We start from the raw sequence: 21,274 nt of genomic DNA on the forward strand, positions 1-21,274 counted from the left end.
TCACACCCTCGTTCATTAGATTCATTGAATAGTGATTTCATTTCTCGATTCAATAATTCAATGATTGAGGATGTGAGCTAATCTTGAGTGTACTCAGTCATCGAATGCTTTAATATGATTCATATTATATTTTGACACATATCCTCCTTCATATATTATCCTTCTTTGAGCTTAGAAATTTCCCTTCTCAGTCTTAAACCACATGTTTAGGATTGCTATATCTTTTTCGCACAAACTCCATCATAATCATATTATTATGGGATTTTCTTCTTCATTATCATAATAAACTTAGCCCAGTAAACAATCATGTTAACAGTTGAGCTGATTGGGTTGAGGGTAGGGGGATAAGGTGAAAAATAAAGAGGAGGATTTCCAGTGCTCAATTTCTAGTGGTTTAACTTTTGGGGGAAAATTTTTTCTAGTGGTTTATCAAGAAAGTATCTGCCGAAGGTTATATCTACCTCCTCAACCTTTCAAAGGAATGGTAGGTTGTAGCCTAGTAATATCTCCTCAACTTTCCAAAAGAATGGTGAGAGTTCCTGTAGAAACAAATGGGTGCCTAAGTTTTCTTGCCAATGAAACAAAAAAAAAAAAAAACTGGGAAAAGTCTTCAAGTCACCTACTCTGCAGGCTCAAAGTACATGTTTGTTCAACAGCATTGATGTTCTAATTAGTGCAAGTAGCAGAGTTGTTATCCACATTTAACATACTTATTATCTCACAGGTTACTCTTTGAGAAAGCAATAATGCTCAGAAACCTACACACCGCACAAATGGACAAATAATATTGCAACCAAACTTATTACAAATCCGTACAAATACGTGTGAACCTTTTATTAAAAACAGTGATTATTTCACAGGATTTGGAACGTCCTTCACTCATCTAGTTTCTTCTAGCAAGTGCTTTAGTTTAAATGGTATCACTTAATTTCAACAAAGATAATTAATGTTAAAATATACTGTGATTAAGCTGCAGAGACACCGACATGGTTCTTGAGTACTACTTGACAGTGGCCATGTGATGATGCCAACAAATCGATGTATGGGTTGATGATTGGACTGATTCAATTGCCCACCTGGAAAAGCTCTAGAGGGAAGAGTGGTCAGCATCTACATGGGCATAATGGATTCGAAGCAAACCTGCAGTGAAGCTATAGAATTTGAGGTCTGGTACTTTACCCCTTTGAACAGAGGTCTGGTATCTTGCTTGCTGAGGAAACTGAGAGTTCATATACAACTATGAATGTTATTCATTTTTCAATCATCAACCTGTACATGATCTTGCAAATCAGGAAGGGCATACAATAAATACCACAATCTTGTGAAAACGGAAGGCTGCATCAGGCTGCACAATTGACCTGAATGACTGGATCTTTACAGAAAATATTGTCTGTCGTGGGCATGATGCCAGATAACGCTTCAAGAATATTTCAAATAATTACCGAACAAATTGCAAATTTAAGCTTGCCCACGGTCATCATACACCATAGCCTTCTTAACTGACAGATATGCTACTTTCTTCATTGATTTGCGACGTTGCAACAATTTGGTAGTTCAATCTCACATACTGAAAAGGCAAAGAGGTTTAGGAGTTAATCAATTGAACAATCACAGGTTTTGTGAATATCATACGTAGGCATAAGAACTATGGACAGCCAATACCTCCAGCAGTGTAATGTAATAGAAATCCTCCATATGCTGCATAAGTGCACTCCCATCTCTGATTGAGCGAAAAATGTTTATCTCCGTATTTAATATTTTTTCAATGAGTTCTTTCTCACCTTTCATCTGTATAAAAATTTCTCCATCAGAAACAAGGTCAGAAATCAGAATGGTACCTCTGACACTTGAATCTACTCGTACAATTATAAAGGGAATATCAAGAAAGTGGACATAACTGAAGAAAAACACATCCGATCCTGTGAGATTCATAGACAGCTCACTCATACTTAGTTTAAATGATATTTATCTTTCTGATCAGCATGAAACATAAAAGTTTAAACAAAATAATTTGTTGTAGACTGTGTATTTAAAAAGTTCAATTCATTTAATTGAAATTATAGCATCAACCAAACAAAATAATAACATGCATATTATATCCACTATCAATTATGCATGCTAGAAAAGCCTGTTAAAAATGTTTTAGCAAAACCACAGTTCCACTGAAGAATGTGTTGCCTTGAGCAAATGGTGACGCCTTTCTAGCCCTCCGATTTCTTTTTAGTCCATTGGATGGCTACACAATGGAAGTAGCCCTCCCCAGCCATAAATCAAACTGGGTGAAAGGCTGTGTGCCTTTCTATATCTAACAAATCAAACAACAAAAAGACGACTATCACTGAAAATATCAATCCAATATCTTGCATGCCAGTGGATATGTTAGGACTAGCCTAGTGCACGATGCTGCCGCCATTACGCAGTCTGGGGAGGGTCGGTAATATGTACGCAGACTTACCTCCGCATGCGGAGAGGCTATTTCCCGTTTTGAACCCATGACCTCCAGGTCACCATGGAGCAACCTTACTGTTGTGCCAAGGCTCAACCTCGCAAGTGGATATATTACCATATCGATAATATGTCGATTATATCAGAGACATAGGCCGACCCCATTCATACGGGAGTAACGAGATAAAAGCGAGAATCATGATGTGTTGATCATCATCATAGACATAAATAACATTGATGATTTATCAACAACCCAAGGATACCAATGACATTGATCATTTAATGGGAAACATCTGGATATATGGATATTATATCATATATAAGAACAATGAACGAAATAGACTACCGCAAAGAGAAGAGGAGTAAAGGACAAGAAACATACAAATTCATTTATGAGAACTTCAGGTGTGGACTCCCCAATTACATCACCCTGGTAACCATCTCCCGAGAGCTCCATATTCTCCTGAAATAGCATGTTTTAACCATAAAAACTGCAATTCCAGATAAGATTAACATTTATACGGGCAAGTCCTGGTCATTAGGGTGCAAAATTTTAAATGTTGTTTATGATTAAAGAGTGTATTGCAGTATATGACTGCCAAATATTGAAGTTAATGAAGAAAATAAGTTGATAACATTGGATTTTGTCAGCCACACCAAGTAGTAAAAATACTGCATTTATTTATTTTAGTTGATGAAAAGTAGATTAAAATTTAAATAAACCTAATATCGTGTAAAATGTATAAGAAACAGATTCCTTTACGGTTCTTTAAGTGTTGAAGGGGAAGAAATATACCCTGTAGCATGGATGTGGCAGTCAAAAAAGATTTGCTAGAATCAATTGCAAAGCTGCTTGAAAATGCTCATGTAAAAAGTGCCCTCGAGTCATTTCTAAAGTGAAATTTATATATCTCAGTATCTCACAGATTTTCTCTAGGGTTAAGTCAACCAGCCAAGACAACAGTTAACTTCTAGTCAGCAACATAATAATCAGAATTTAGTACTAGTAAGAACTGTCATCTATCACCATCAAGGGCTGTAGCCTAGTGGTACTTTCTCACTTTTCAAATTAGAAGATTGACGGTTCAAGTTCCCATAGGGGGCAAAGTAGGTGTGTGAGTTTCAACTAGGAAGAAAAGAAAGAAAAATGAATTGCCATCTATCCATACTATTTGTTTAACGAAGTTTAAAGTGGATGGAAGATAAAGTGATATCTTTCAACAGGACAAGGTCAATGACTTGAAGTAGTTTATTTTTTATTGGGTAAATTTTTTTTCCTGAATTTTATTGGGTAAATTGCCCTTATCACTCTTCAGGTTTGCAAACCTCAGATTAAACATTGGTTAAAATTGTGGTCAGCCTCCGTTGAGGTTTGGTAAAATATAAAGGTAGGTCCCACCATTGACGGTCCATTAGAGCCATCAGGAAGTTTTTTATTTCATGCTAAAATTACCCTTCTACGGAATGAAATTACCGATTTACCCTTCTAATCCTTTTAAATGATGGAATAACAGCAAACTTTGTTATATATTAACTGCCACCCAACACATTGGGTGGGTTTTATCATTTACGCTGTTACATGACATCGGTAAGTCGGATATTCTTTGTTGGTGAGAGTAGTTTTGTCTTTTTATATTTTCTGCTTGTAAACCATTAACTCTGGGATGCCAGAGTGATTTATGAGATAGTTTAATCTGAGAGTGGAATTTGCAAACCTCAGAGCAGGTCAAACAAGAAAAAAAAAAACAAAATATGATTTCCAGATCAAATACTCACCATGGCATTTTTTAGATCTCCAGCTGCAAGATATACAGGTTGAGCTACATGGAAGTAGCCCATCAAGCGTGGAACTGTTGGTATTATATCTCTATGGTTTACAACTCTCCAGCTGTCTTTAACTTTCTGCAATGTAATGCTCAAGACTTGGTAGGCTAAACAAAGGAATAGTCTATAACAATCTGATAATATGTAAAAGAAGACAGTTCAAATAATTTTTCCTATACACGAGGAACAATAAAATTTAACTTTTCAATTAAATGAACTTCCAAACAAAGAAAAAAAAAGAAAAAAAAAAAAACTTTTCAAGGAAATGTCAATAATCAGGCCCAATGAAGTGGCTAATATCACTTGCCATATTATGGGCACGATGCTTATATAAGAGTTCTAGATATTAATATTCTTCCGGAATCTAAATGACTAGAACAAACTCGGTGAATAGATTGCTCAACATATTGAGTGCATCACTTATCTGCAAATATTTCCTAGTTAGGGACTTCCTGAAATCAAACCACCCAAGCCAAAGGCAATCCTCTTTTTCCTAAGAAATTAAATAAAGAAGGAATCTTTTTCTCTCCATGCTTGATTAGGTCTGAAGGAGACAAACAACTGGTCAATAGCAAGTTTTAGAAAGCTCAAGATGAGACTCAATTGCAAATTCTAAATCCTCCAAGCTGAGAAACACTTGGTTAGCTTACCTCGTAGGATAGGAGTCAATATGGAACATAATGGGTGTCTGCTTGCACAACTCACGTTAGTTCTACTGATATGCGTTTTAACTCAATTCACCACCCCCCCACCAAAATGATCCACTCGTCCCACAAATAATGTTATTAGTGATCATTAATGAATTCTATTTAACCTATAAACATGTTTAATAGTGGTGATGTAGCTCGTGTGCAGCTTTTAAGTGTCTTTTGTTGCACCTGTTCCAAGTGGTGGTTTGGATTTTTTAAAATAAGAAACGGAATGATGTGAATTGAAATGCAACAAAAGTAGTTTGAAATAGGGCCTTCACATATACTAGGGCTGTGACAAGGCTAATGGAACGATGGTGTGAATTGGAAGATAGTTTTGATGCAATGGAAAAATAATTTTAAATGAGGACCATATGTAGAAATGTAGGGGATCACCACCTAACATTGGATTAGATGTGTTAGGCCACCTTCGAAATCAGATTCTGAAAATGCAATTTTTAGGGAAAGTAATTTGATATTTTTTTTAAAGGTCCTCTAATTAGTAACTCCATATAGATCTATGTTACCATGATTTATAGAATCGGGAACAGCCATGGAAATTCCATAGTTACCACATTCTGAAACAATATTCCCTTATCTTTATCCTTAATAATTAATTCAAGTTGACTTATTTTCAAAAAAATAGTTTTTGGTTTTTGGAAATGAGTGTAATGCTTAAGGATTTAACTTTATGTCAACCATGGGTTGATTCAGGATTAAATAATTGGATATTCAATCCTTCTTCCTTTGGTAATTTTGATTTCTAGAGAAACTTATGGAAAATGTTTCAGAATTTCCTTTAGAAAAAATGATTTTGAATAAGTTAAAACATATTTTGAATCAAATTGGGGGACTAAAATAGCATATCTAGGAATTTTCATGATTTTTAGAAAAATAAGAAAGTAAGAAGTGATGTGGCATATTTTTAGAATTTGAGTTTTTTTGAAAATTAACAAAATGGTGAGGCTAAAATGTAATTTTTGGAGTTTTATGGAAATGAGAAAATATGATGTTAAAAAATGGCATCACTGAAATAAAAATGACAAGTGCTAAAAAAAAAATAAAAAAAAAAAAAAAAATTGACAAAATGAGGGGTCAAAATGATATGTTATTTGGGTATAAAGAGAAAAGGTATTTTTTCTGATAGGCGTTTGTTTATTTTCGCTATGCAATTTTAAATACTTTTTACCCATAAGTTCTCTCACATAGCCAATTGGAAGTATTTAGACAGTCTTACCAAACTATACCAGTCAGACCAACACTGTTCCCTTAATATACTAGAACTTAATTATTCTTGTGGTAGCCTTTTATACAAGGGACAGAATGTAGAAAAGGGAGGATCTTTGCCCAATACATCATCAACATCCAAGCTTTATGATTGACAACATTAAAACTAAAATTGCGACAGTAATTTACCTGGTTATAAACTTCAGCAAATTTTTTGTTTCCAACTCTAGGAGATCCGAAGTTATACATAGTCACAGAAATTGCCCCACGCCTAACAGAAACGAAGAAGTAGAAAGATAAATTTGCATCCAAATTGCCACTCATATCTTTCATAAAAAAACAACCAAACACTCTAGCTTTTACAGGACAAGCATGTGATAATCTCCTGGATTTCTAAATATATCATGAATATCAACTTGACCTTATATGGATTTAAAAATTTAACCAGTCCTTTCCAAATATTTTAACAAACTTGATCTTTTAACACATACTTGAAAGGATTAATCGAAATAAATAAACTGAATTTCACATCATTTAAATAAAATAACACCATAAAGGTTTGAGAAGGCAATAGATACACCTGTTTAAACTGTGTTGTAATATCAGGTAAGTTTCCTTTATTGAAGTTTAAGAGTAAATAAGATGATAGGAGACGACGACCAGCAGGACATCCAGTACATATAAAGAGAAATTGAGAATACCAACTTGTGTAAAAGAAACACTTTTTTTTTTTTTTTCTCTCTCTCTCTCTCTACCAGTCTAGAAACCTTGACCTAGGGCTTGGAAGGTAAGACCCAAATCTGCTAGGACAGAGGTAGACCAGTAGAGAAACACATAGTTTTGTTAAAGGATTGGAGTGGATTGGAGAAATTTGAAGTTTTCCCACCACATATTTGTTTGTGCAGTTGCAAACAGCATGCTATCATCACGAGAACAGATGGAGAAGACAAAATTAGGTCGAGTAGAAGGAAAAAGAACTCACTTTGCTAATTGACTTGATGAAAGTTCAAGAGCAAGGAGGGTAGCTAATGCACCACCTAAGCTATGACCAGTCACATAAACATGCCACTTTTGCAGCACCTCATCACCATCATCTCTGCACAAATCACATTTTGGTTATGGATTTTTTTATAAAAATACCACATTGCATGATATGCATATGTTGTTTGCACGTGTGTATATATAGATTTGTAGCTGCAAAGGAGAAAATATATGAACAGATAATTGCTAAAGACCATAGCAAGGAACACTGGATTTGTGATCTCATAGTCTAAAGGAGAGACTGACATATAAAATCGACATGGATAAGTTAATGTTCAAGTAATGTCTTCAACATTACAGACAGTGCAACCAGAAAAATGACAAAGGGGTAACAGCCGGGATTATTAACCATCATATAGCATTTATATTATAGCACTACTCAAACTGAAGATTACGATTAAACACAAAAAAGGTTAGAAAGCTTTCAAGGGAAAAAAAAAAAGAAAAAAAAGAAAAAAAGAAGAAGAAAAAAAGGAAAAAGAAAAGTCTACAATCAGTGGTGCATTTTGCCTCCAAATTATGTCACATGAGGGCCCCAAGAATGTGATCCTATCACTAAGTGTATATCTCAGGCTGCGAAGCTTATATACATTTCCAATTTTGAGAGTGAATGTGTTAAGGGAGAAAAATATCGTGTAAAAGGTTCTCATACAATGACGAAATCCATAAAAAGCCCAAGATGACAAATATAGAAAAATGACAGATAAGGAGCAGGGAAAAGCTAAAAGCAAATCAAGAAAAAGAAGATTAGTTTGAAATCTGATGTATATAAAACAAAATTTAGTAACATCTATAAATCCACACATCACACAATTTTAAATTTCAGCACAACTCATCTCAACACCTTGAAACAGAAAAACTAATGTTACTAAGTAATATTGCATAAGACAAAAACTAAAATAAAAGTGAAGCAAAATTACCAAGTGAAGAGTCCATGAGGTGGTTACTGTTCAGATATTTCCTCTCATGGAACACCATTCATTAGCTTATAGTTTAGGCAAAACTTAACTAGATTCATAAAATAGCACTACTTACATATACCCAATAGCCAGTTTAATGAGAGAAATAATCCTTGTCCTGACTGAATCATATGCACTTAAAAAACCACTATGAACCTGAAAAAAAAGCACCATTCAACAAATCATGAAAATGAAGTAGATAAGATAGGTCATCATGGATTATCTTAAAATTAAAACCACAAAACAATGATCATACTTGAACTTCTTGCTTGAAATCACCACCTATCCTTTCAGGGTTTAGCCTGTAGAAGTAGAAGAGAAGTTAACAATAAGGAAGCAAAATATATAACTTATAAAATGCTGTCTTAAAGTTACGAAAGCCACAACTAGAAGAATCAATTAGTATTGAAAGTAAACCTAATGTATATGAAAACTTCAAATTGCCAGGGCTAGAAAACCCTTGCATAAATGTAACATAAATAAGAAATATATTAGACATGCATTAGCAGAGAAAGGAAAATTATGACATATAAGCATTGGTAACAATTACAAAATAAAAAATCATCAAGTATCATTTACCCACAACAGTGTTATGAACCAATTTAATCATTTGAGGTGGAAGCTTGTTTTCCAGATGATTATGCTCTTTTGTAATAAAGTATGAAAATGTTGCTGCTAATGACATGAAATTCACAATATATGCTGCTAATCTTTCTGTACCAAATTACAAACCCACATCCACTGAAACCATTATGGGGTTTGGAAAAAGAAAAAGAAAAATAAAGCAAAACAAAAACTAAATACGCTGAATGAATGGACCTCTCGGGGAACCCAAAAAAAGAAAAAGAAAGACAATTTATTAAGCATTCCATATCTTAACTAGAACTAAGATATTACCCGGCAGGAACCAGCATCAAATCTGTTAGCAAGTCCTTCCACTTAGCCTGAAAAATGAATAAATCAGCATTTCTAACTAAATTCTTTATTCAACTAACTCTATCGATGAACATGACAAAATAGCCTACTTGTTCTGTTCCCCTGAAGGCAACAACTAGTCTTTTCTGTGCTGGATCACGCCATATTGCCACCTGCAGTTTTTTATAACTTAGTTATCCACAGAATATGATCCTACTGATCAATAATGGCATTTAATTTAACCCAATTAGGGGTTTAAGATGACATATTAATTTCATCAAGTTTAGAGAATTAGAATATAAAGCGGGCTCCTAGATGATAAGATAAAACCTAACCTGTGTGTCTGTGGAAGTGTTATCTAAGAAACATATTTTCTCAAATTCAGATTTAATAAAACTTGGATGGCCCACAGAAGTGGCAAGCATTGCCCAAGCCTCCATGGCACTCTCTGCAGTTGAAAAAAGTTCCCTCATCTCCGCAGCTTTCTTTTCATCCAATATTGATCCATCCAGTGGGATTGCAAGATTTTCACCATTGGCATATCCAAGGACATCGTCAGCATTTTTGGTAGAATTATCATCTTTGGTTTCACTCTTTCCTACAATAAGTCCTTCTTTGTTTAATTGAGAAACTGCAGCATTCAGAACCATTAATGCCCCCAAAATAGAATCAGTTTGCCTTAATATATCTTGTGTCACCCTCTTAATATCTGGCAGTGAAGACCGGATAGTGCCAATGGTCAATGGTCCAGTTGTTGCATCACTGTTAACAGCATCCTGATCCTCTGGAGTTGCAAGCCCATATTCAACATAATCTGCTTCTGCAATTCTTCGTGACTCTAAACCAAGCCTGTTTAACAAGTCAAACCCATCCCACTTTATTTTCTCAGGAGCAGGGAGACCAAGTTTCTGAACGACATTCTTATTGACAACATCAGCAAAAGTCTTCCAAAACTGTTTATCTGACTGTGAGGATTCACCAACTTGTATCACGGGTGAAAAGGTATCTCCATTATCCATAACACCAGTATCTGGGTGGAACTCTGGCAGATTGCTGTCCTTACAGCTCATGTCATTAAAAGAGGTCTCTGAACCATTCTCCAGCTGCGGAGTCATGTCTGTTTCAATAACATGATCATTAGATCGACCAATACCTTCTTTGTCATACTTATCATTGTATGGAAGCCGATCTTTCTGAGGGTATGCATCATTAAGAGATTTCAACTGTCCAAAAGCATATTGAACAAACTGGCGTGCTGGCACTGTCTCTGAACCAGCAACCATCTTCAAAGCAGGCTCTAAACCACTTCTTGAAAGAAATTCTGCAACAATGGGAATCCTCCACCATTTCTTTCCTTCTTCAATTTCACCGAAGCTCTTATACTTAATCTGAAACAATGTCAATAGGAAGAATCAGTTAAATGGTATGATTTGACCAATGGCTCACTTTAGGAATTGTAGTTTTCCAAGGGTTATACAAAGCAATAAAGTAAATCTTCCAAAATAACAGAAAACGAAAATCTAAATTATCAACTTGAAAATTATAGCAGTTAATAATGTAATATATAAAAATGAGATACAAGTTCAATGAAGAGCCACAGGTAACTATAAAAATCTATCTCAGTTGTAAACAAAGAAATCAACAACTTTTCGATATTCTTCTGCAGGGACCAATCTGTAGCAAAGTTCACTTTAATTTTATTTTACCATACGTCAATATAAAGAAGTAAATCTTTAAAAATCAGAACTCCAAAGAATCGAACACAGAAGTAATAATGCAGAGGAGTGCTGTAGCAGTACTGACTATAACATTAATGTAGTGCAGAGCATTGTTCACGCTACAGTAACAGTTATTAGTAGGAGACATCATAGCTTCTTCCTTTTTTTTATTTATTTTTTATTTTTTTACAAGTAAAGTATCCATTGAAAGGCACTCAAAGGGGGAGCGCATCCCGCTTATGAAGTACAAAAACAAAAAGAACCCCTATAATCTCAGACCATCCAAAACATTATATGATACTCAATAGAGTTACATTACCAATCATGAATCCAAAAAAATAATGATCCAAGTATAGAGAATTTGAGCACCCAAATAGGTGTCTCTTCCCCATCAAAGGATCTCCTATTTCTCTCCCACCACAAGCATAGGGGGGCAACCCTCCAGGCATCTCGAGCTTGTTTCCCCGTTATACATCCATCCCAATCTTCAAGTATGCTCCTCATGGAAAGTGGCATAACCAAACACACACCAAAAAAGGCAAGAAGCAAACCGCAACCATCCATAGCAACTGGGAAATGCAAGAGGAGATAATTCACCACCGACTCCTCATCCCTCTTACACGTGCAACACCAATTGACCAAAACCTGATGCCTCCTCCTTAGACTGTCAATCCTCAAAATCCTCTCCAAAACTGCCGTCCATCAAAAGAAAACCACCTTAATGAGGGCTTTAGTACACCAAATGGCCTTCCAAGGAAAATGAGGCTCCTGCATACCCAGCAACCTCCTTATAGAAGGGATGTTTTTATCACTTCGTGCTCCTACTGCGCTAGTTAGTATAAGAGCGAAAGACTGTCCACAAGTTGGCAGCAAAAAAAAAAAAAAAAAAAAAAAAAAAAAAGAAAGAAAAAAAATAGAAAGGGAAAACCTGAAGGAAATTAAACAACTGGTGGAAAGATTAGCCAAAATAGTTAAGATTCCATGAATAAAGATTGAATGGAAGCTCGTACAGAGATTTTGAAATGTAGATGCAAAACATAAAACAAAATTGGGGGTCTTCTTCAATAAAAGGATTTAATGGTGGAAGGTATTGCAGCTGAGGTCTTGTTTAATCACCCAATTGTTATTTGGTTTTGTATTCTCCACCAATCTGTGGGATGCTCCACCAATATGAGATTACTTTAATGCAGAGCATGTGGAAATTTAATATGACACATGCCTTAAACATTGTATAATCAACTTCTGGTGTGATTAAGTATGAATTTACGTTTATTTGAAATAATATGCTGTGATGTTGTGGCCCGAATTTGGTTCCGGGTCGAGTTGCGACCTGTTTTGACCCGATGATTAAATTTTGACCCCTTTTTTTTACTTGCGGGTCATGGACCCTCTTTAGTACTCTCTTATAGCCCGATATATAAGGGCATTTAGGGTTGTGATATTGAGAGACTGAAAATTTGAATCTCAAAAAAGTGAGTGAGAGTGAGAGCGAGAGCGGGTTTGGGGGATGAAACCTGTAATCTCTAGATTTTCGCATAGTGAATTCTTTTGCTGGATATTCACCATGGATGTAGGCTTTGCCGAACCATGCTAAATCTTTGTGTTCTTTGTGTGTGGTGTGTTTATTTTATGTTGTGTTTCTCGGTTGTTTCTTGGGTTCGCTGCATTTTTCATAACATATGCTTATGGTATGATTTCATTTGGGCTTTCATAATTTTCAGGAGTAAGATAATTTAGTAACATATGCTTTTGGTATAATTTCATTTGGGCTTTCATAATTTTCATGAGTAAGATAATTTAGTAATTTCCAGATCCAATGACATGCTTGCAGTGCAGTAGTGATCTGTAGGTCTAATTCTGGATAAAGTTGTTATACCGGATCTTTGTAAGGAGTCTTTAGAAGGACCAAGTGTCCTTAATGTTCATACCTGTCAATATATATATATATATATATGTTCTAAAAGTCCAAGGTTCTGATCTTAGAGTCCAAGCCTTAGTTCATCAGTAGTATTTCAGAAGCCAATAAACATCTGTGTAAAACTTCTATTTAATGAAGAATAAAGTTATGAGAATGTGTGCTTGTTTGACTTCTTGTAATTCTTAAGGAATTCTAAGTGGACCTATAGATTATTTTTACGCTTCTTATTCTCTTCCAGTACTATACTCAAGTTACAGTTCACAACCACCAAACCACCTCTATTTTCTCACAAAAATTCTACCATACCAAGCCTTAATCAAATCCAATCGTTCTCTTGTTTTGGCCTTTAACATCTAAAATCTACATTAATTGCCAACTAAAACTTCCAACCACCAAATTCTTGGACACAAAGTGGAGATTGACCTTTTTTTATTACTGAAAGTGTACAACTTTTGGCCAACCTTTTAAAACCCTAAATTTACAAGTTTTTGTTCAGCTAAGCCACCATAAATTCAACTGTAGGAACCATTATTCCAAGTGCACAAAAGCTGTCCCATGTCATACAAATTATATTATATGTAAAGGCTGATAATAGAGTTGTATATGTGATGTTGTGGCCTGAATTTAACGTGACCCAGTTTGACCAGATGACCCGATGATTGAGCTTTGTGTGGTCCCAAAAAAAACTTGACCTATTTTTTGCTTGTGGATTGTGGACCCTATTTAGTACTCTCTTGTAGCCCGGTATATAAGGGCGTTTAGGTTTGGAGTGAGGGGATAGAACATCGAAAATCGCAAAGAAGAGAGTGAGAGCGAGAGCTAGGGTTTGAGGGCTGAAACTTGTAATCTCCTGTTTTTCACATAGTGGAATCTTTGGCCGGATCTCCATCGTGGATGTAGGAATCTCCGCTGTGTACCTATTAGATGAGTTTTTTCATCATTATATACAAGCTCATGGCTCTTTTGCAAAATTTTCCAACTAACTGAGAAAGGTCTTGTGCCACAAAAGCTGGAAACAGCATGAATTATCAATCTCAATTCAACTTCTGCACTAACCCTTCCAACTAATTATAGCTCTGTGGTACGTGGTGCTCACCAATAAGAGTGTAGTTACTGCAGTACAATTGCAAATCAAAGAACCAGCCGACTTTGCATTATTGAGAAAGCCATCATCTCATAGAACCAGGTCAAGCAGACGACATTCATCTTCCGAAAGAAGAGAACTCTTAGGGTATTCCAGGTGAGGAAGCTCGGAAAAAGTTCATTAGTTGGTAAGAGCTTCTGATTGTTTAGAGATACATAAACAACATTTTAGATAAGTATCTCCATGAACAATGATTGAATTTGAACAATAGAAAAAGAACCGATGTACTACTTTTGCCCTAAAACTAATGAATTGTCATAACAATTTATTTTTAGTGTTTTAAAAAGAAAAGATACCTCTAGCTGTATCTTTCCGCCACCTCCCATTCCTTCCAAATCAACCAGCACTTCATGCAGATCTCCTAGCAAAAGACATATATGTTATTTGATCATTCTATAACAAAAATTTTGCATCCCTTATGAAAAACCTAATCTTCTCAAATAAGAAAACATATAACCTATAATTCGATTGGGAATAATTGCAGCCATTACTCTGTACTGAATGAATATGTTACACCTCTCTCCAATAGCTTAAGCTTCTAAAGCAGTTGGTTGTCGTTAGACGATTTAAATATTACAGTTACACACTCTCTAACAGCTTAAGCTTTTAGAGTAGATGGTGGTTAACAATTGTTAATATGCTATCATAGCCAAAAGGTCATATTAGCAACCAAATGCTCTTTAGCTTAGGCCAGCGGGTGTAACTTTATTTATTCATATACTCCAACACAATGTCAACAAAAGGGGGAAGGGGATTAAAAGTTGATGCAACTTTTAGTTGCAAGCAGAACAGCTGCTTAGATGATTAACATAGTAAACAAAACCATTTCCACAGATGGAATAAATGAAAACTCAATCACTGACAAGTAAGGAAAAATTAAACAATAAAATAGAATCAATATCATGCACGTGATTCACTGGATTCTCACCATCGCAGAGGCATTCCAAACTAATGGCAGAATTTCCCATGCGCTTATGTGGAGTTACAAGATTTGCATCCCAAGCTGCAACCTGAATTTAAATATCATATATTAAAATTAGGATGCAATGTTGAAAAGAAAATAGAATTAGAAGCACCTTGCAACAATAATAGCAATTCTCAAGGTCAAAACTTAACAGTATATGAATTAGCCAATTCATGGAGAATCACCTAGTTATCTAATTTCAGATAATACAAGAACTAGGAATAGTCTAAAATATGGAGATCAATGATGCCTTAAAGAACAACTACGTGTTGAAAATGTGGTGCAAAATCCCCATGCGTGATCTTCATTATGGATGATGAACTGAAGATTCTTGTTTCTAAGAATGAGCATGCTAAAGTTCCCAATTTTCCAAAATGTGAATAACTTGAGTACAGACTACAGATAGACCATATGCAATACTGCTCATAAAGTTTCCAGGCATTTTGCAATTTTTTATTCAAACCATGTATAAAACTGATATGATATAACAAATAAGGTCAATTTCAGTAAAAAAAGGGGCTACTTACTAATGCAGTTCTCGAAGTATATATATATATATATATAAGAGAATAGTTTTGTTCCCAAAGTTTCACAAGGATCAGCAAAGATGGGCAACAAAAATTCAAGGACATTTCTACTATAAATGCCAAACAAAACACATCAATTGGGGGTGGGGAGGTAACGATTGGGTACAGACAGGACTAATCTGGAGGATGGTCTATTATGATTTATATCTCTCTCACAAAGTATGAGATTTCTGAAGAGATTTTTCTTCTCTGATTCTGTAGTAACCCACTATTTAATCAACATCTGTCGAGTTTGTTTTGGTGTGTGTGTCTGTGCAATTCATTAAACAACTTGAGAAGATAACATATTATAGAACTTAGGGTAGGGAGCAGGGGCTTCTTCCCACATCAGGAACAACAGGAGCGAGAGAGAGAGAGTATTACAACCTGAAGATTCTTGGTTGGGGACTGCTTGATATTTAAAGTGAACTCCTCATTCCAAGTTGGTTCCTTGGTCCTGCCATTATTCCGTCATCCATACAAAACATCAAACTTTTAAGTTTCTAAAAAGTGTGGAATTGTCCTTTGGAATATAAAACACTACATCAGCAGCTTAGACACATGAAAAGAAGTTGTAAAGAGATAATTACAGGAATTTGCACCATTCACTAACATCGTTATTTTTGTATGTAATTTACATCAATAAGACAACTATATATTGGAAGCAGCACAGATATTAGATAAAATCATGCTCTTCCTGATACGGTCTAAGAGCAACTTTTGGGCTGGGTTGATTTGAGTGTCCTCATAAGACCTCAAACAAGAAATAGACATTATCATAGCAACCGAAAAATATTTATAAAATAAGTATCACATTTTGTGATGCCCCTTCAACATAACTCAATATTTTAAGATTGCAAAAACTACAGTACCATGTAGTATCTTTCTCTGATAAAAGATAAGGGCAATAGTGAAATTAATCTAAGATTAGAAAAACAAGAAATTAGGACAGGTCAAACCACTACAAACCCACTTACTCGTACAGATTCCTATAATTAATTAAAAGGTACAATTAAAATAAGCACCACAAAAGGAAATACGAGAAAATCAGACCTTAACATCATTTCTTCCTTATCTTTATATATATATATATATTTGAAGATTCTCACATATCAATGTGCTATGTTATCTTTCTACACAATAACGTCTGCCAATTATCACTTTGTATAAATAAAAAGTTCAGTAAGGTAAGTCCAACTGTGGATGTCTGTTAAAAAAAAAAAAAAAAAATCGTATAACAACATGGAAGTTATCAATCAAAACATGCTGTGTGCAAACATTTTACCCTCTCTTCACCAAGTCCTTACAATTTTCAAGGACATATATGAAATTATCAGTTACTTACCCCCATTTAATCTTGCTTTTGACAACCTGACTATCTAATTGCATGACCACATATGGATCACTTGTTCCCTGAAAGCACAAAAAAGGTTGAAATAACATGGAAACAATTTGAACAATATAGATTTATGGCTTTGAGGATTGATAAATTATAATTAAAAAAATAGGGAAAAGAATGTATGAATCAGCCAAAGCAATAAGAGTAAGCTGAACAGCAAGTGTAACTAAAACTGAAATTCAGGTATTTGACAATGTAAAAAGAATCAGGAAGGATGACATACCCATGGATCCATGGCACGAAAATTGAGACCTTTCTTCAGCTTTATGAACAACTGGCCATCATAAATCTCACGCAGAAATGACCTACAGATTCGAGATCAAACTTAACTTTTATCTTGAACTGTGATTGTGTGATGATTTTTTGTTTGATTATGATTGATAATTCGTGTCTGTATACATACACTGATTCAGAAATGCCTCAAACTGAGTTTTCCAGCAAAATCCTTATAACATATTACCATTTCCTAATGTCAAGGTGACATCTCATAAGAAATATTCTGTTTCTACAGAACCTTCAAATACTAACTTAAGCCACCAAAGTTGATGCATAAATCAACCATTCATTCCTCTGATATTATGCCATCTAAACTCAATTCTTTTATTATTATTATTATTATTATTATTTTAGTTTTAATAGAATCTGAAGCTTAAGGTGCACAATTGGAATGACGTAAAGCCATTAAAGATGGTTCAGCAATACACAATGCAGACCAATTCACTTTTGTCTTCCAATCAGAAAAATATCCATGATTTGACAAGAGATCCAAGAGATAAGAGCAAATGACAAGCGTTAGATAAAGGCGACAATCATAAAAAATTAAAAAGATGGGAATTGAAGTATCTCTAATACAAGTCAATATAAGAGCCATTGGACACTATTGGCCTCCTAAGATTATTTGAGACTGAGAGACAGGCTAAAGTGTTTCCTGTGATGCATATACTTGCTCCGGATTGTACACCCCCCCCCCCCCCCCCCCCACCCTTTTTTTAATTTGAATCCATGTCCTGTAAAATCTCTTATTTCATTCCTGCACCTACTCTCCATATTTCTAAAATATTCCCCCCCTCCGCTTTTATTTAAGACAGCCCTAATAGATCAAATCGACTTTTGACAAAATGACCATTGTTCAAGGACAACACATTATATTTCTTGATATACATATACAAGAATATATTAACCAACTAGTACATGTCTTCAAAAAATTTCACAGTATATCCTCAGTGTTACATTTACAGTTCGTCATGAATAAACTAGCAACCTTGACTAATGGGAACAAAGTCCAGATTATAGTGTTTTTAACACCTTTGATAACCAAGTTGCTTCTCCCTCCATCTAACTATCATTATGGATAACTAACAACTCGTTTGGTACTTTTATTAACACTTGACACGGGCTACCCTCTAGAGGAACAGAAAGCAACTGAATCTTAAAGAAAATTGAGAACCATCTTGTTACTTCCTTCACTTGATGTCAATAAGGTGAAAAGAGAAAAAAATGTTACTTCACAGAAGGTATAATTCCAAGTATCTGAGGTTTCAGTATTAGAGAGTGTCAAATTTTTTTGGTGATTATCAACTAAACAAAATAATATTTTATTGCAGAAGTACGAAAATCACATTTTTACTTAAAGATATGACTTCTTTATTAAGCTTACTGTTATTGGATTAATCAGTTAAATTATGTACATACTCTGAAAGGAAAACCATCTGACAATTAGCTGCATCCACTTCACGCTTTCCTACATTTTCCTGGTCAGAAACAAACCTGATATCAGTCAAAGCGGATCAAAAACTGGAAAAAATATACCTGAACCTAGTAATTGTGTGGACACTTATGAATTGAATCCTAAAAAAAACAAAAACTACCACTCAATTTAGCCTTGCAAAATAATTTAGCTCAGTTGAGAGGCAATCATAAATTATAACAGTCCAAATTTAATTTTAACCTATTTAGTTTCACCATTTTCTCAGCACCCAAGAAGAGCTAGGACTTATAGAATTAGATAATCAGGTCAATTGAGTTGAGCTTTTCATTCTTTTGAACCCAACACAGCAAGTACCACAAAATTCTAGATCTAATTTTCTTTTTGTTTCCCTCCATTTCAGCAAAATGTAGGAAATCAGAAATCATTCAAGTTATTAAAAACAAAACCTTTCATTATACACTGATTGAACTTTTTCGGCTATTTTCAATACTGATTTTTTCACTCGTCACAAACTGAAACAATAAGAAGCATCCAATAAATTTCTATTTTTTTCTTTTATTTTCTTTTCATCAATTTCTCAGGTCCCAAATGAATAGGTAAAATATACAAGAGAACAAAAAGAGAAGAATTGAAATTATCGAATTACTCAAGAATTAATTTACAGGTGGGCTTGTGTAGGCTTCGAATGCAAAACCAGCAAGAATGACGGCGAGATTGACATCGAACCGAGGCCGCTCAATCTCCTCCGGGACCGATACTGATACCTCGTCGATACCGGAACTCGCCTTGCAGAGACAACAAACAGAGAACACTCCATCCCTGCCTCTAAAGCTTGATCTAAAGACCCTAATTTTCCTGGAAAGTGGAGTGAAATTAGGGTTTCGAAAAGGAGGGAGTTTTGGTGAAGGTGAGGTTGAACAGTGAAGGAAGTGGAGAAGAGCTTGGTGAATATGCAGAGTGGCCATGGATGAGAGAGGGGGAGAGTGGCAGTTTGTGTAATTGTTCTGTTTGGAAGATAAGAAATATTTTTGGTGGGAATGCAATATATGTATATATTGGTGGTTAAGTACGTCCACGTAATTACAAGAAGAATCTCCCAGAAAGCCGTGGAGCAAACTGGTTAACGGTCCTTTTTTTTTTTTTAATTAATTTATGCCCACACACATATTGATGATAAATAAAACCAATTTTGTCCAATTAGGATTTTCAATCTTCATCTTTCTTTTTCATGGTAACATGTTTATATATATATATATATATATATATATATATATATATGTACTCGTATAATTTACGTGCGATACACTTGATTATCGCACTTGATTGAATAAGCATTAAATAATGATTTTTTGTCTATGTTTTATATCTCAACTTGAAAATAGATCATGAACTTGCATAAATGAGCATGCATTTTATAAATTTATAATTATAAATAATATGTATTTAAGAAAAAAAAAAAAACTTAATTTTGATTCAAAATTATAATGAATATAAATATAAAGTAATACCTTTGAAAATATTTTGCATCTTTCATGTTTCAAATTATCTAAGGAGGTAAAGTCTAAGCATATACCCTTACTTTAGTAGGATCTACAAGACCCCTCCTATACTTTCGTTGGTATTCAGTCAATAGTTTTTTTGTGTGTGTTTGTTTTGTTCTTTTTATTTTTGTTTTTCAAAAAGGTATATGTATAAATTGTAGAGACCCATAAAATGGGCCAAGAGAGATAGGAATAAGAGGCTTAGGATAAAGCTAAAAAGGCCAAGTAGCCCAACCCACACCTAATGGTTAACCCAAAACAGAGCTCTAAAGGCTTGTAAAAGAGCATTAGATTTCCAACTTTTAGGACAGTAGTATTCAATACAGTGACAAAACAAATAAGTCAGAGAGATGCCTTAGATCACTCGGTCACCATTCCAACGATATATGAGTAGTTTCTGGGCAATCAAGACATGATTTGATGTGTATCAGCAAATAAGTCAAAAAAAAAAAATAAAATAAAACATGTGCGCGTTCCAATTGAAGTCTCACCTCTTGGGTAGTAGTACCATGACAGACCTGAATGAATGCCCATGCAGCAGCAATCATCACATTTATAAGACTCTAGATACTTGCACAAATTACTTTTCTACGATGGTGATGAATCAAAGTAAGCATAACAATCATCAAAATTTCTAAAATTCTACATATTAATGTACTTAAATGGATTAAAAGATTCAATAGATGTTGTTTTTCTAACAATTCAATTTTAAGATTAGAAAAAGACTCCAAACCTATAAACACGTTCGGAAAGCATCATGTAACAGGGTATATCTTATAAATTTAGAACTAACTCGGTCTTGACACCCCAAGAAAGTTCATAAAGCTCTCTTTTGCTTGTCTTCATAATATTCTTCCTCTATTCAATGCGGTCCATCCACAACCATCTCATGAAAATCTATCATGTTGCGATGATGAAATCTTCAAGATCTTCGTCAATTTGAATATTGACCACGTAAGTTATAATTTTCAAATTCTATAATAGCTTGAATACTGCTTAAAGATAGTGGTCAGTCAACCATGAAAATTAAAAAAATGTATAGAAGATCAAATCACACCGGCATAGAATGATAGAAACAAAAAAAAAAATTGGAGAACTGGTGAGATGCATCTTAATGGAAATAATTAGATTTTAATTCTCGGCTCCAAATGCCCTCCAAGTCCATCTCTCTTCTATCATTTCTTGGCACCCCTCCTCTTCCCCTCTCTCTCTCTCT

The 21,274-nt window shown here is 34.7% G+C and overlaps 1 protein-coding gene across 5 annotated transcripts; it reads right to left on the reverse strand.

Moving 5' to 3' along the window:
• Window positions 1–776: 776 nt before the first annotated feature.
• LOC132274922 (uncharacterized) lies at window positions 777–19,552 on the reverse strand. Of its 5 annotated transcripts, XR_009470563.1 has the most exons (20): window positions 19,180–19,552; window positions 18,502–18,560; window positions 17,033–17,114; window positions 16,756–16,823; window positions 15,798–15,867; window positions 14,809–14,890; window positions 14,177–14,241; window positions 9,436–10,488; window positions 9,211–9,273; window positions 9,083–9,129; window positions 8,442–8,487; window positions 8,262–8,341; window positions 7,168–7,281; window positions 6,375–6,456; window positions 4,222–4,347; window positions 2,828–2,908; window positions 1,663–1,788; window positions 1,359–1,567; window positions 1,180–1,269; window positions 777–1,076 (listed from the first exon to the last, which is right to left on the reverse strand). XR_009470563.1 is itself a non-coding variant. In XM_059776287.1 (18 exons), exons 1-18 carry the CDS (start codon window positions 19,480–19,482, stop codon window positions 1,496–1,498), a joined length of 2,619 nt encoding a protein of 872 aa, XP_059632270.1. In that variant the 5' UTR covers window positions 19,483–19,552; the 3' UTR covers window positions 777–1,495. The 5 variants fall into 5 exon arrangements, 2 of the variants coding, with proteins under 2 accessions (XP_059632270.1, XP_059632271.1); XR_009470561.1 differs by having other exon boundaries at window positions 777–1,269; XR_009470562.1 differs by having other exon boundaries at window positions 1,180–1,567.
• Window positions 19,553–21,274: the final 1,722 nt, after the last annotated feature.

Source organism: Cornus florida, unplaced genomic scaffold (assembly GCF_030987335.1).
Source record: "Cornus florida cultivar Cherokee Brave unplaced genomic scaffold, ASM3098733v1 CherokeeBrave_3.0.0_Hap2_Chr09, whole genome shotgun sequence".
Lineage (NCBI taxonomy): Eukaryota > Viridiplantae > Streptophyta > Magnoliopsida > Cornales > Cornaceae > Cornus > Cornus florida.

Excerpts from the sequence above, each read along its gene's own strand:
- LOC132274922 (XM_059776287.1), bottom strand. The coding sequence starts at position 19,482 with ATGGCCACTCTGCATATTCACCAAGCTCTTCTCCACTTCCTTCACTGT. Across the intron at positions 2,909-4,221 it reads GAGATCTAAAAAATGCCATG|GAGAATATGGAGCTCTCGGG; the intron begins GTGAGTATTTGA and ends ATGCTATTTCAG. Across the intron at positions 1,789-2,827 it reads AAGTTCTCATAAATGAATTT|ATGAAAGGTGAGAAAGAACT; the intron begins GTATGTTTCTTG and ends ATTTTTATACAG.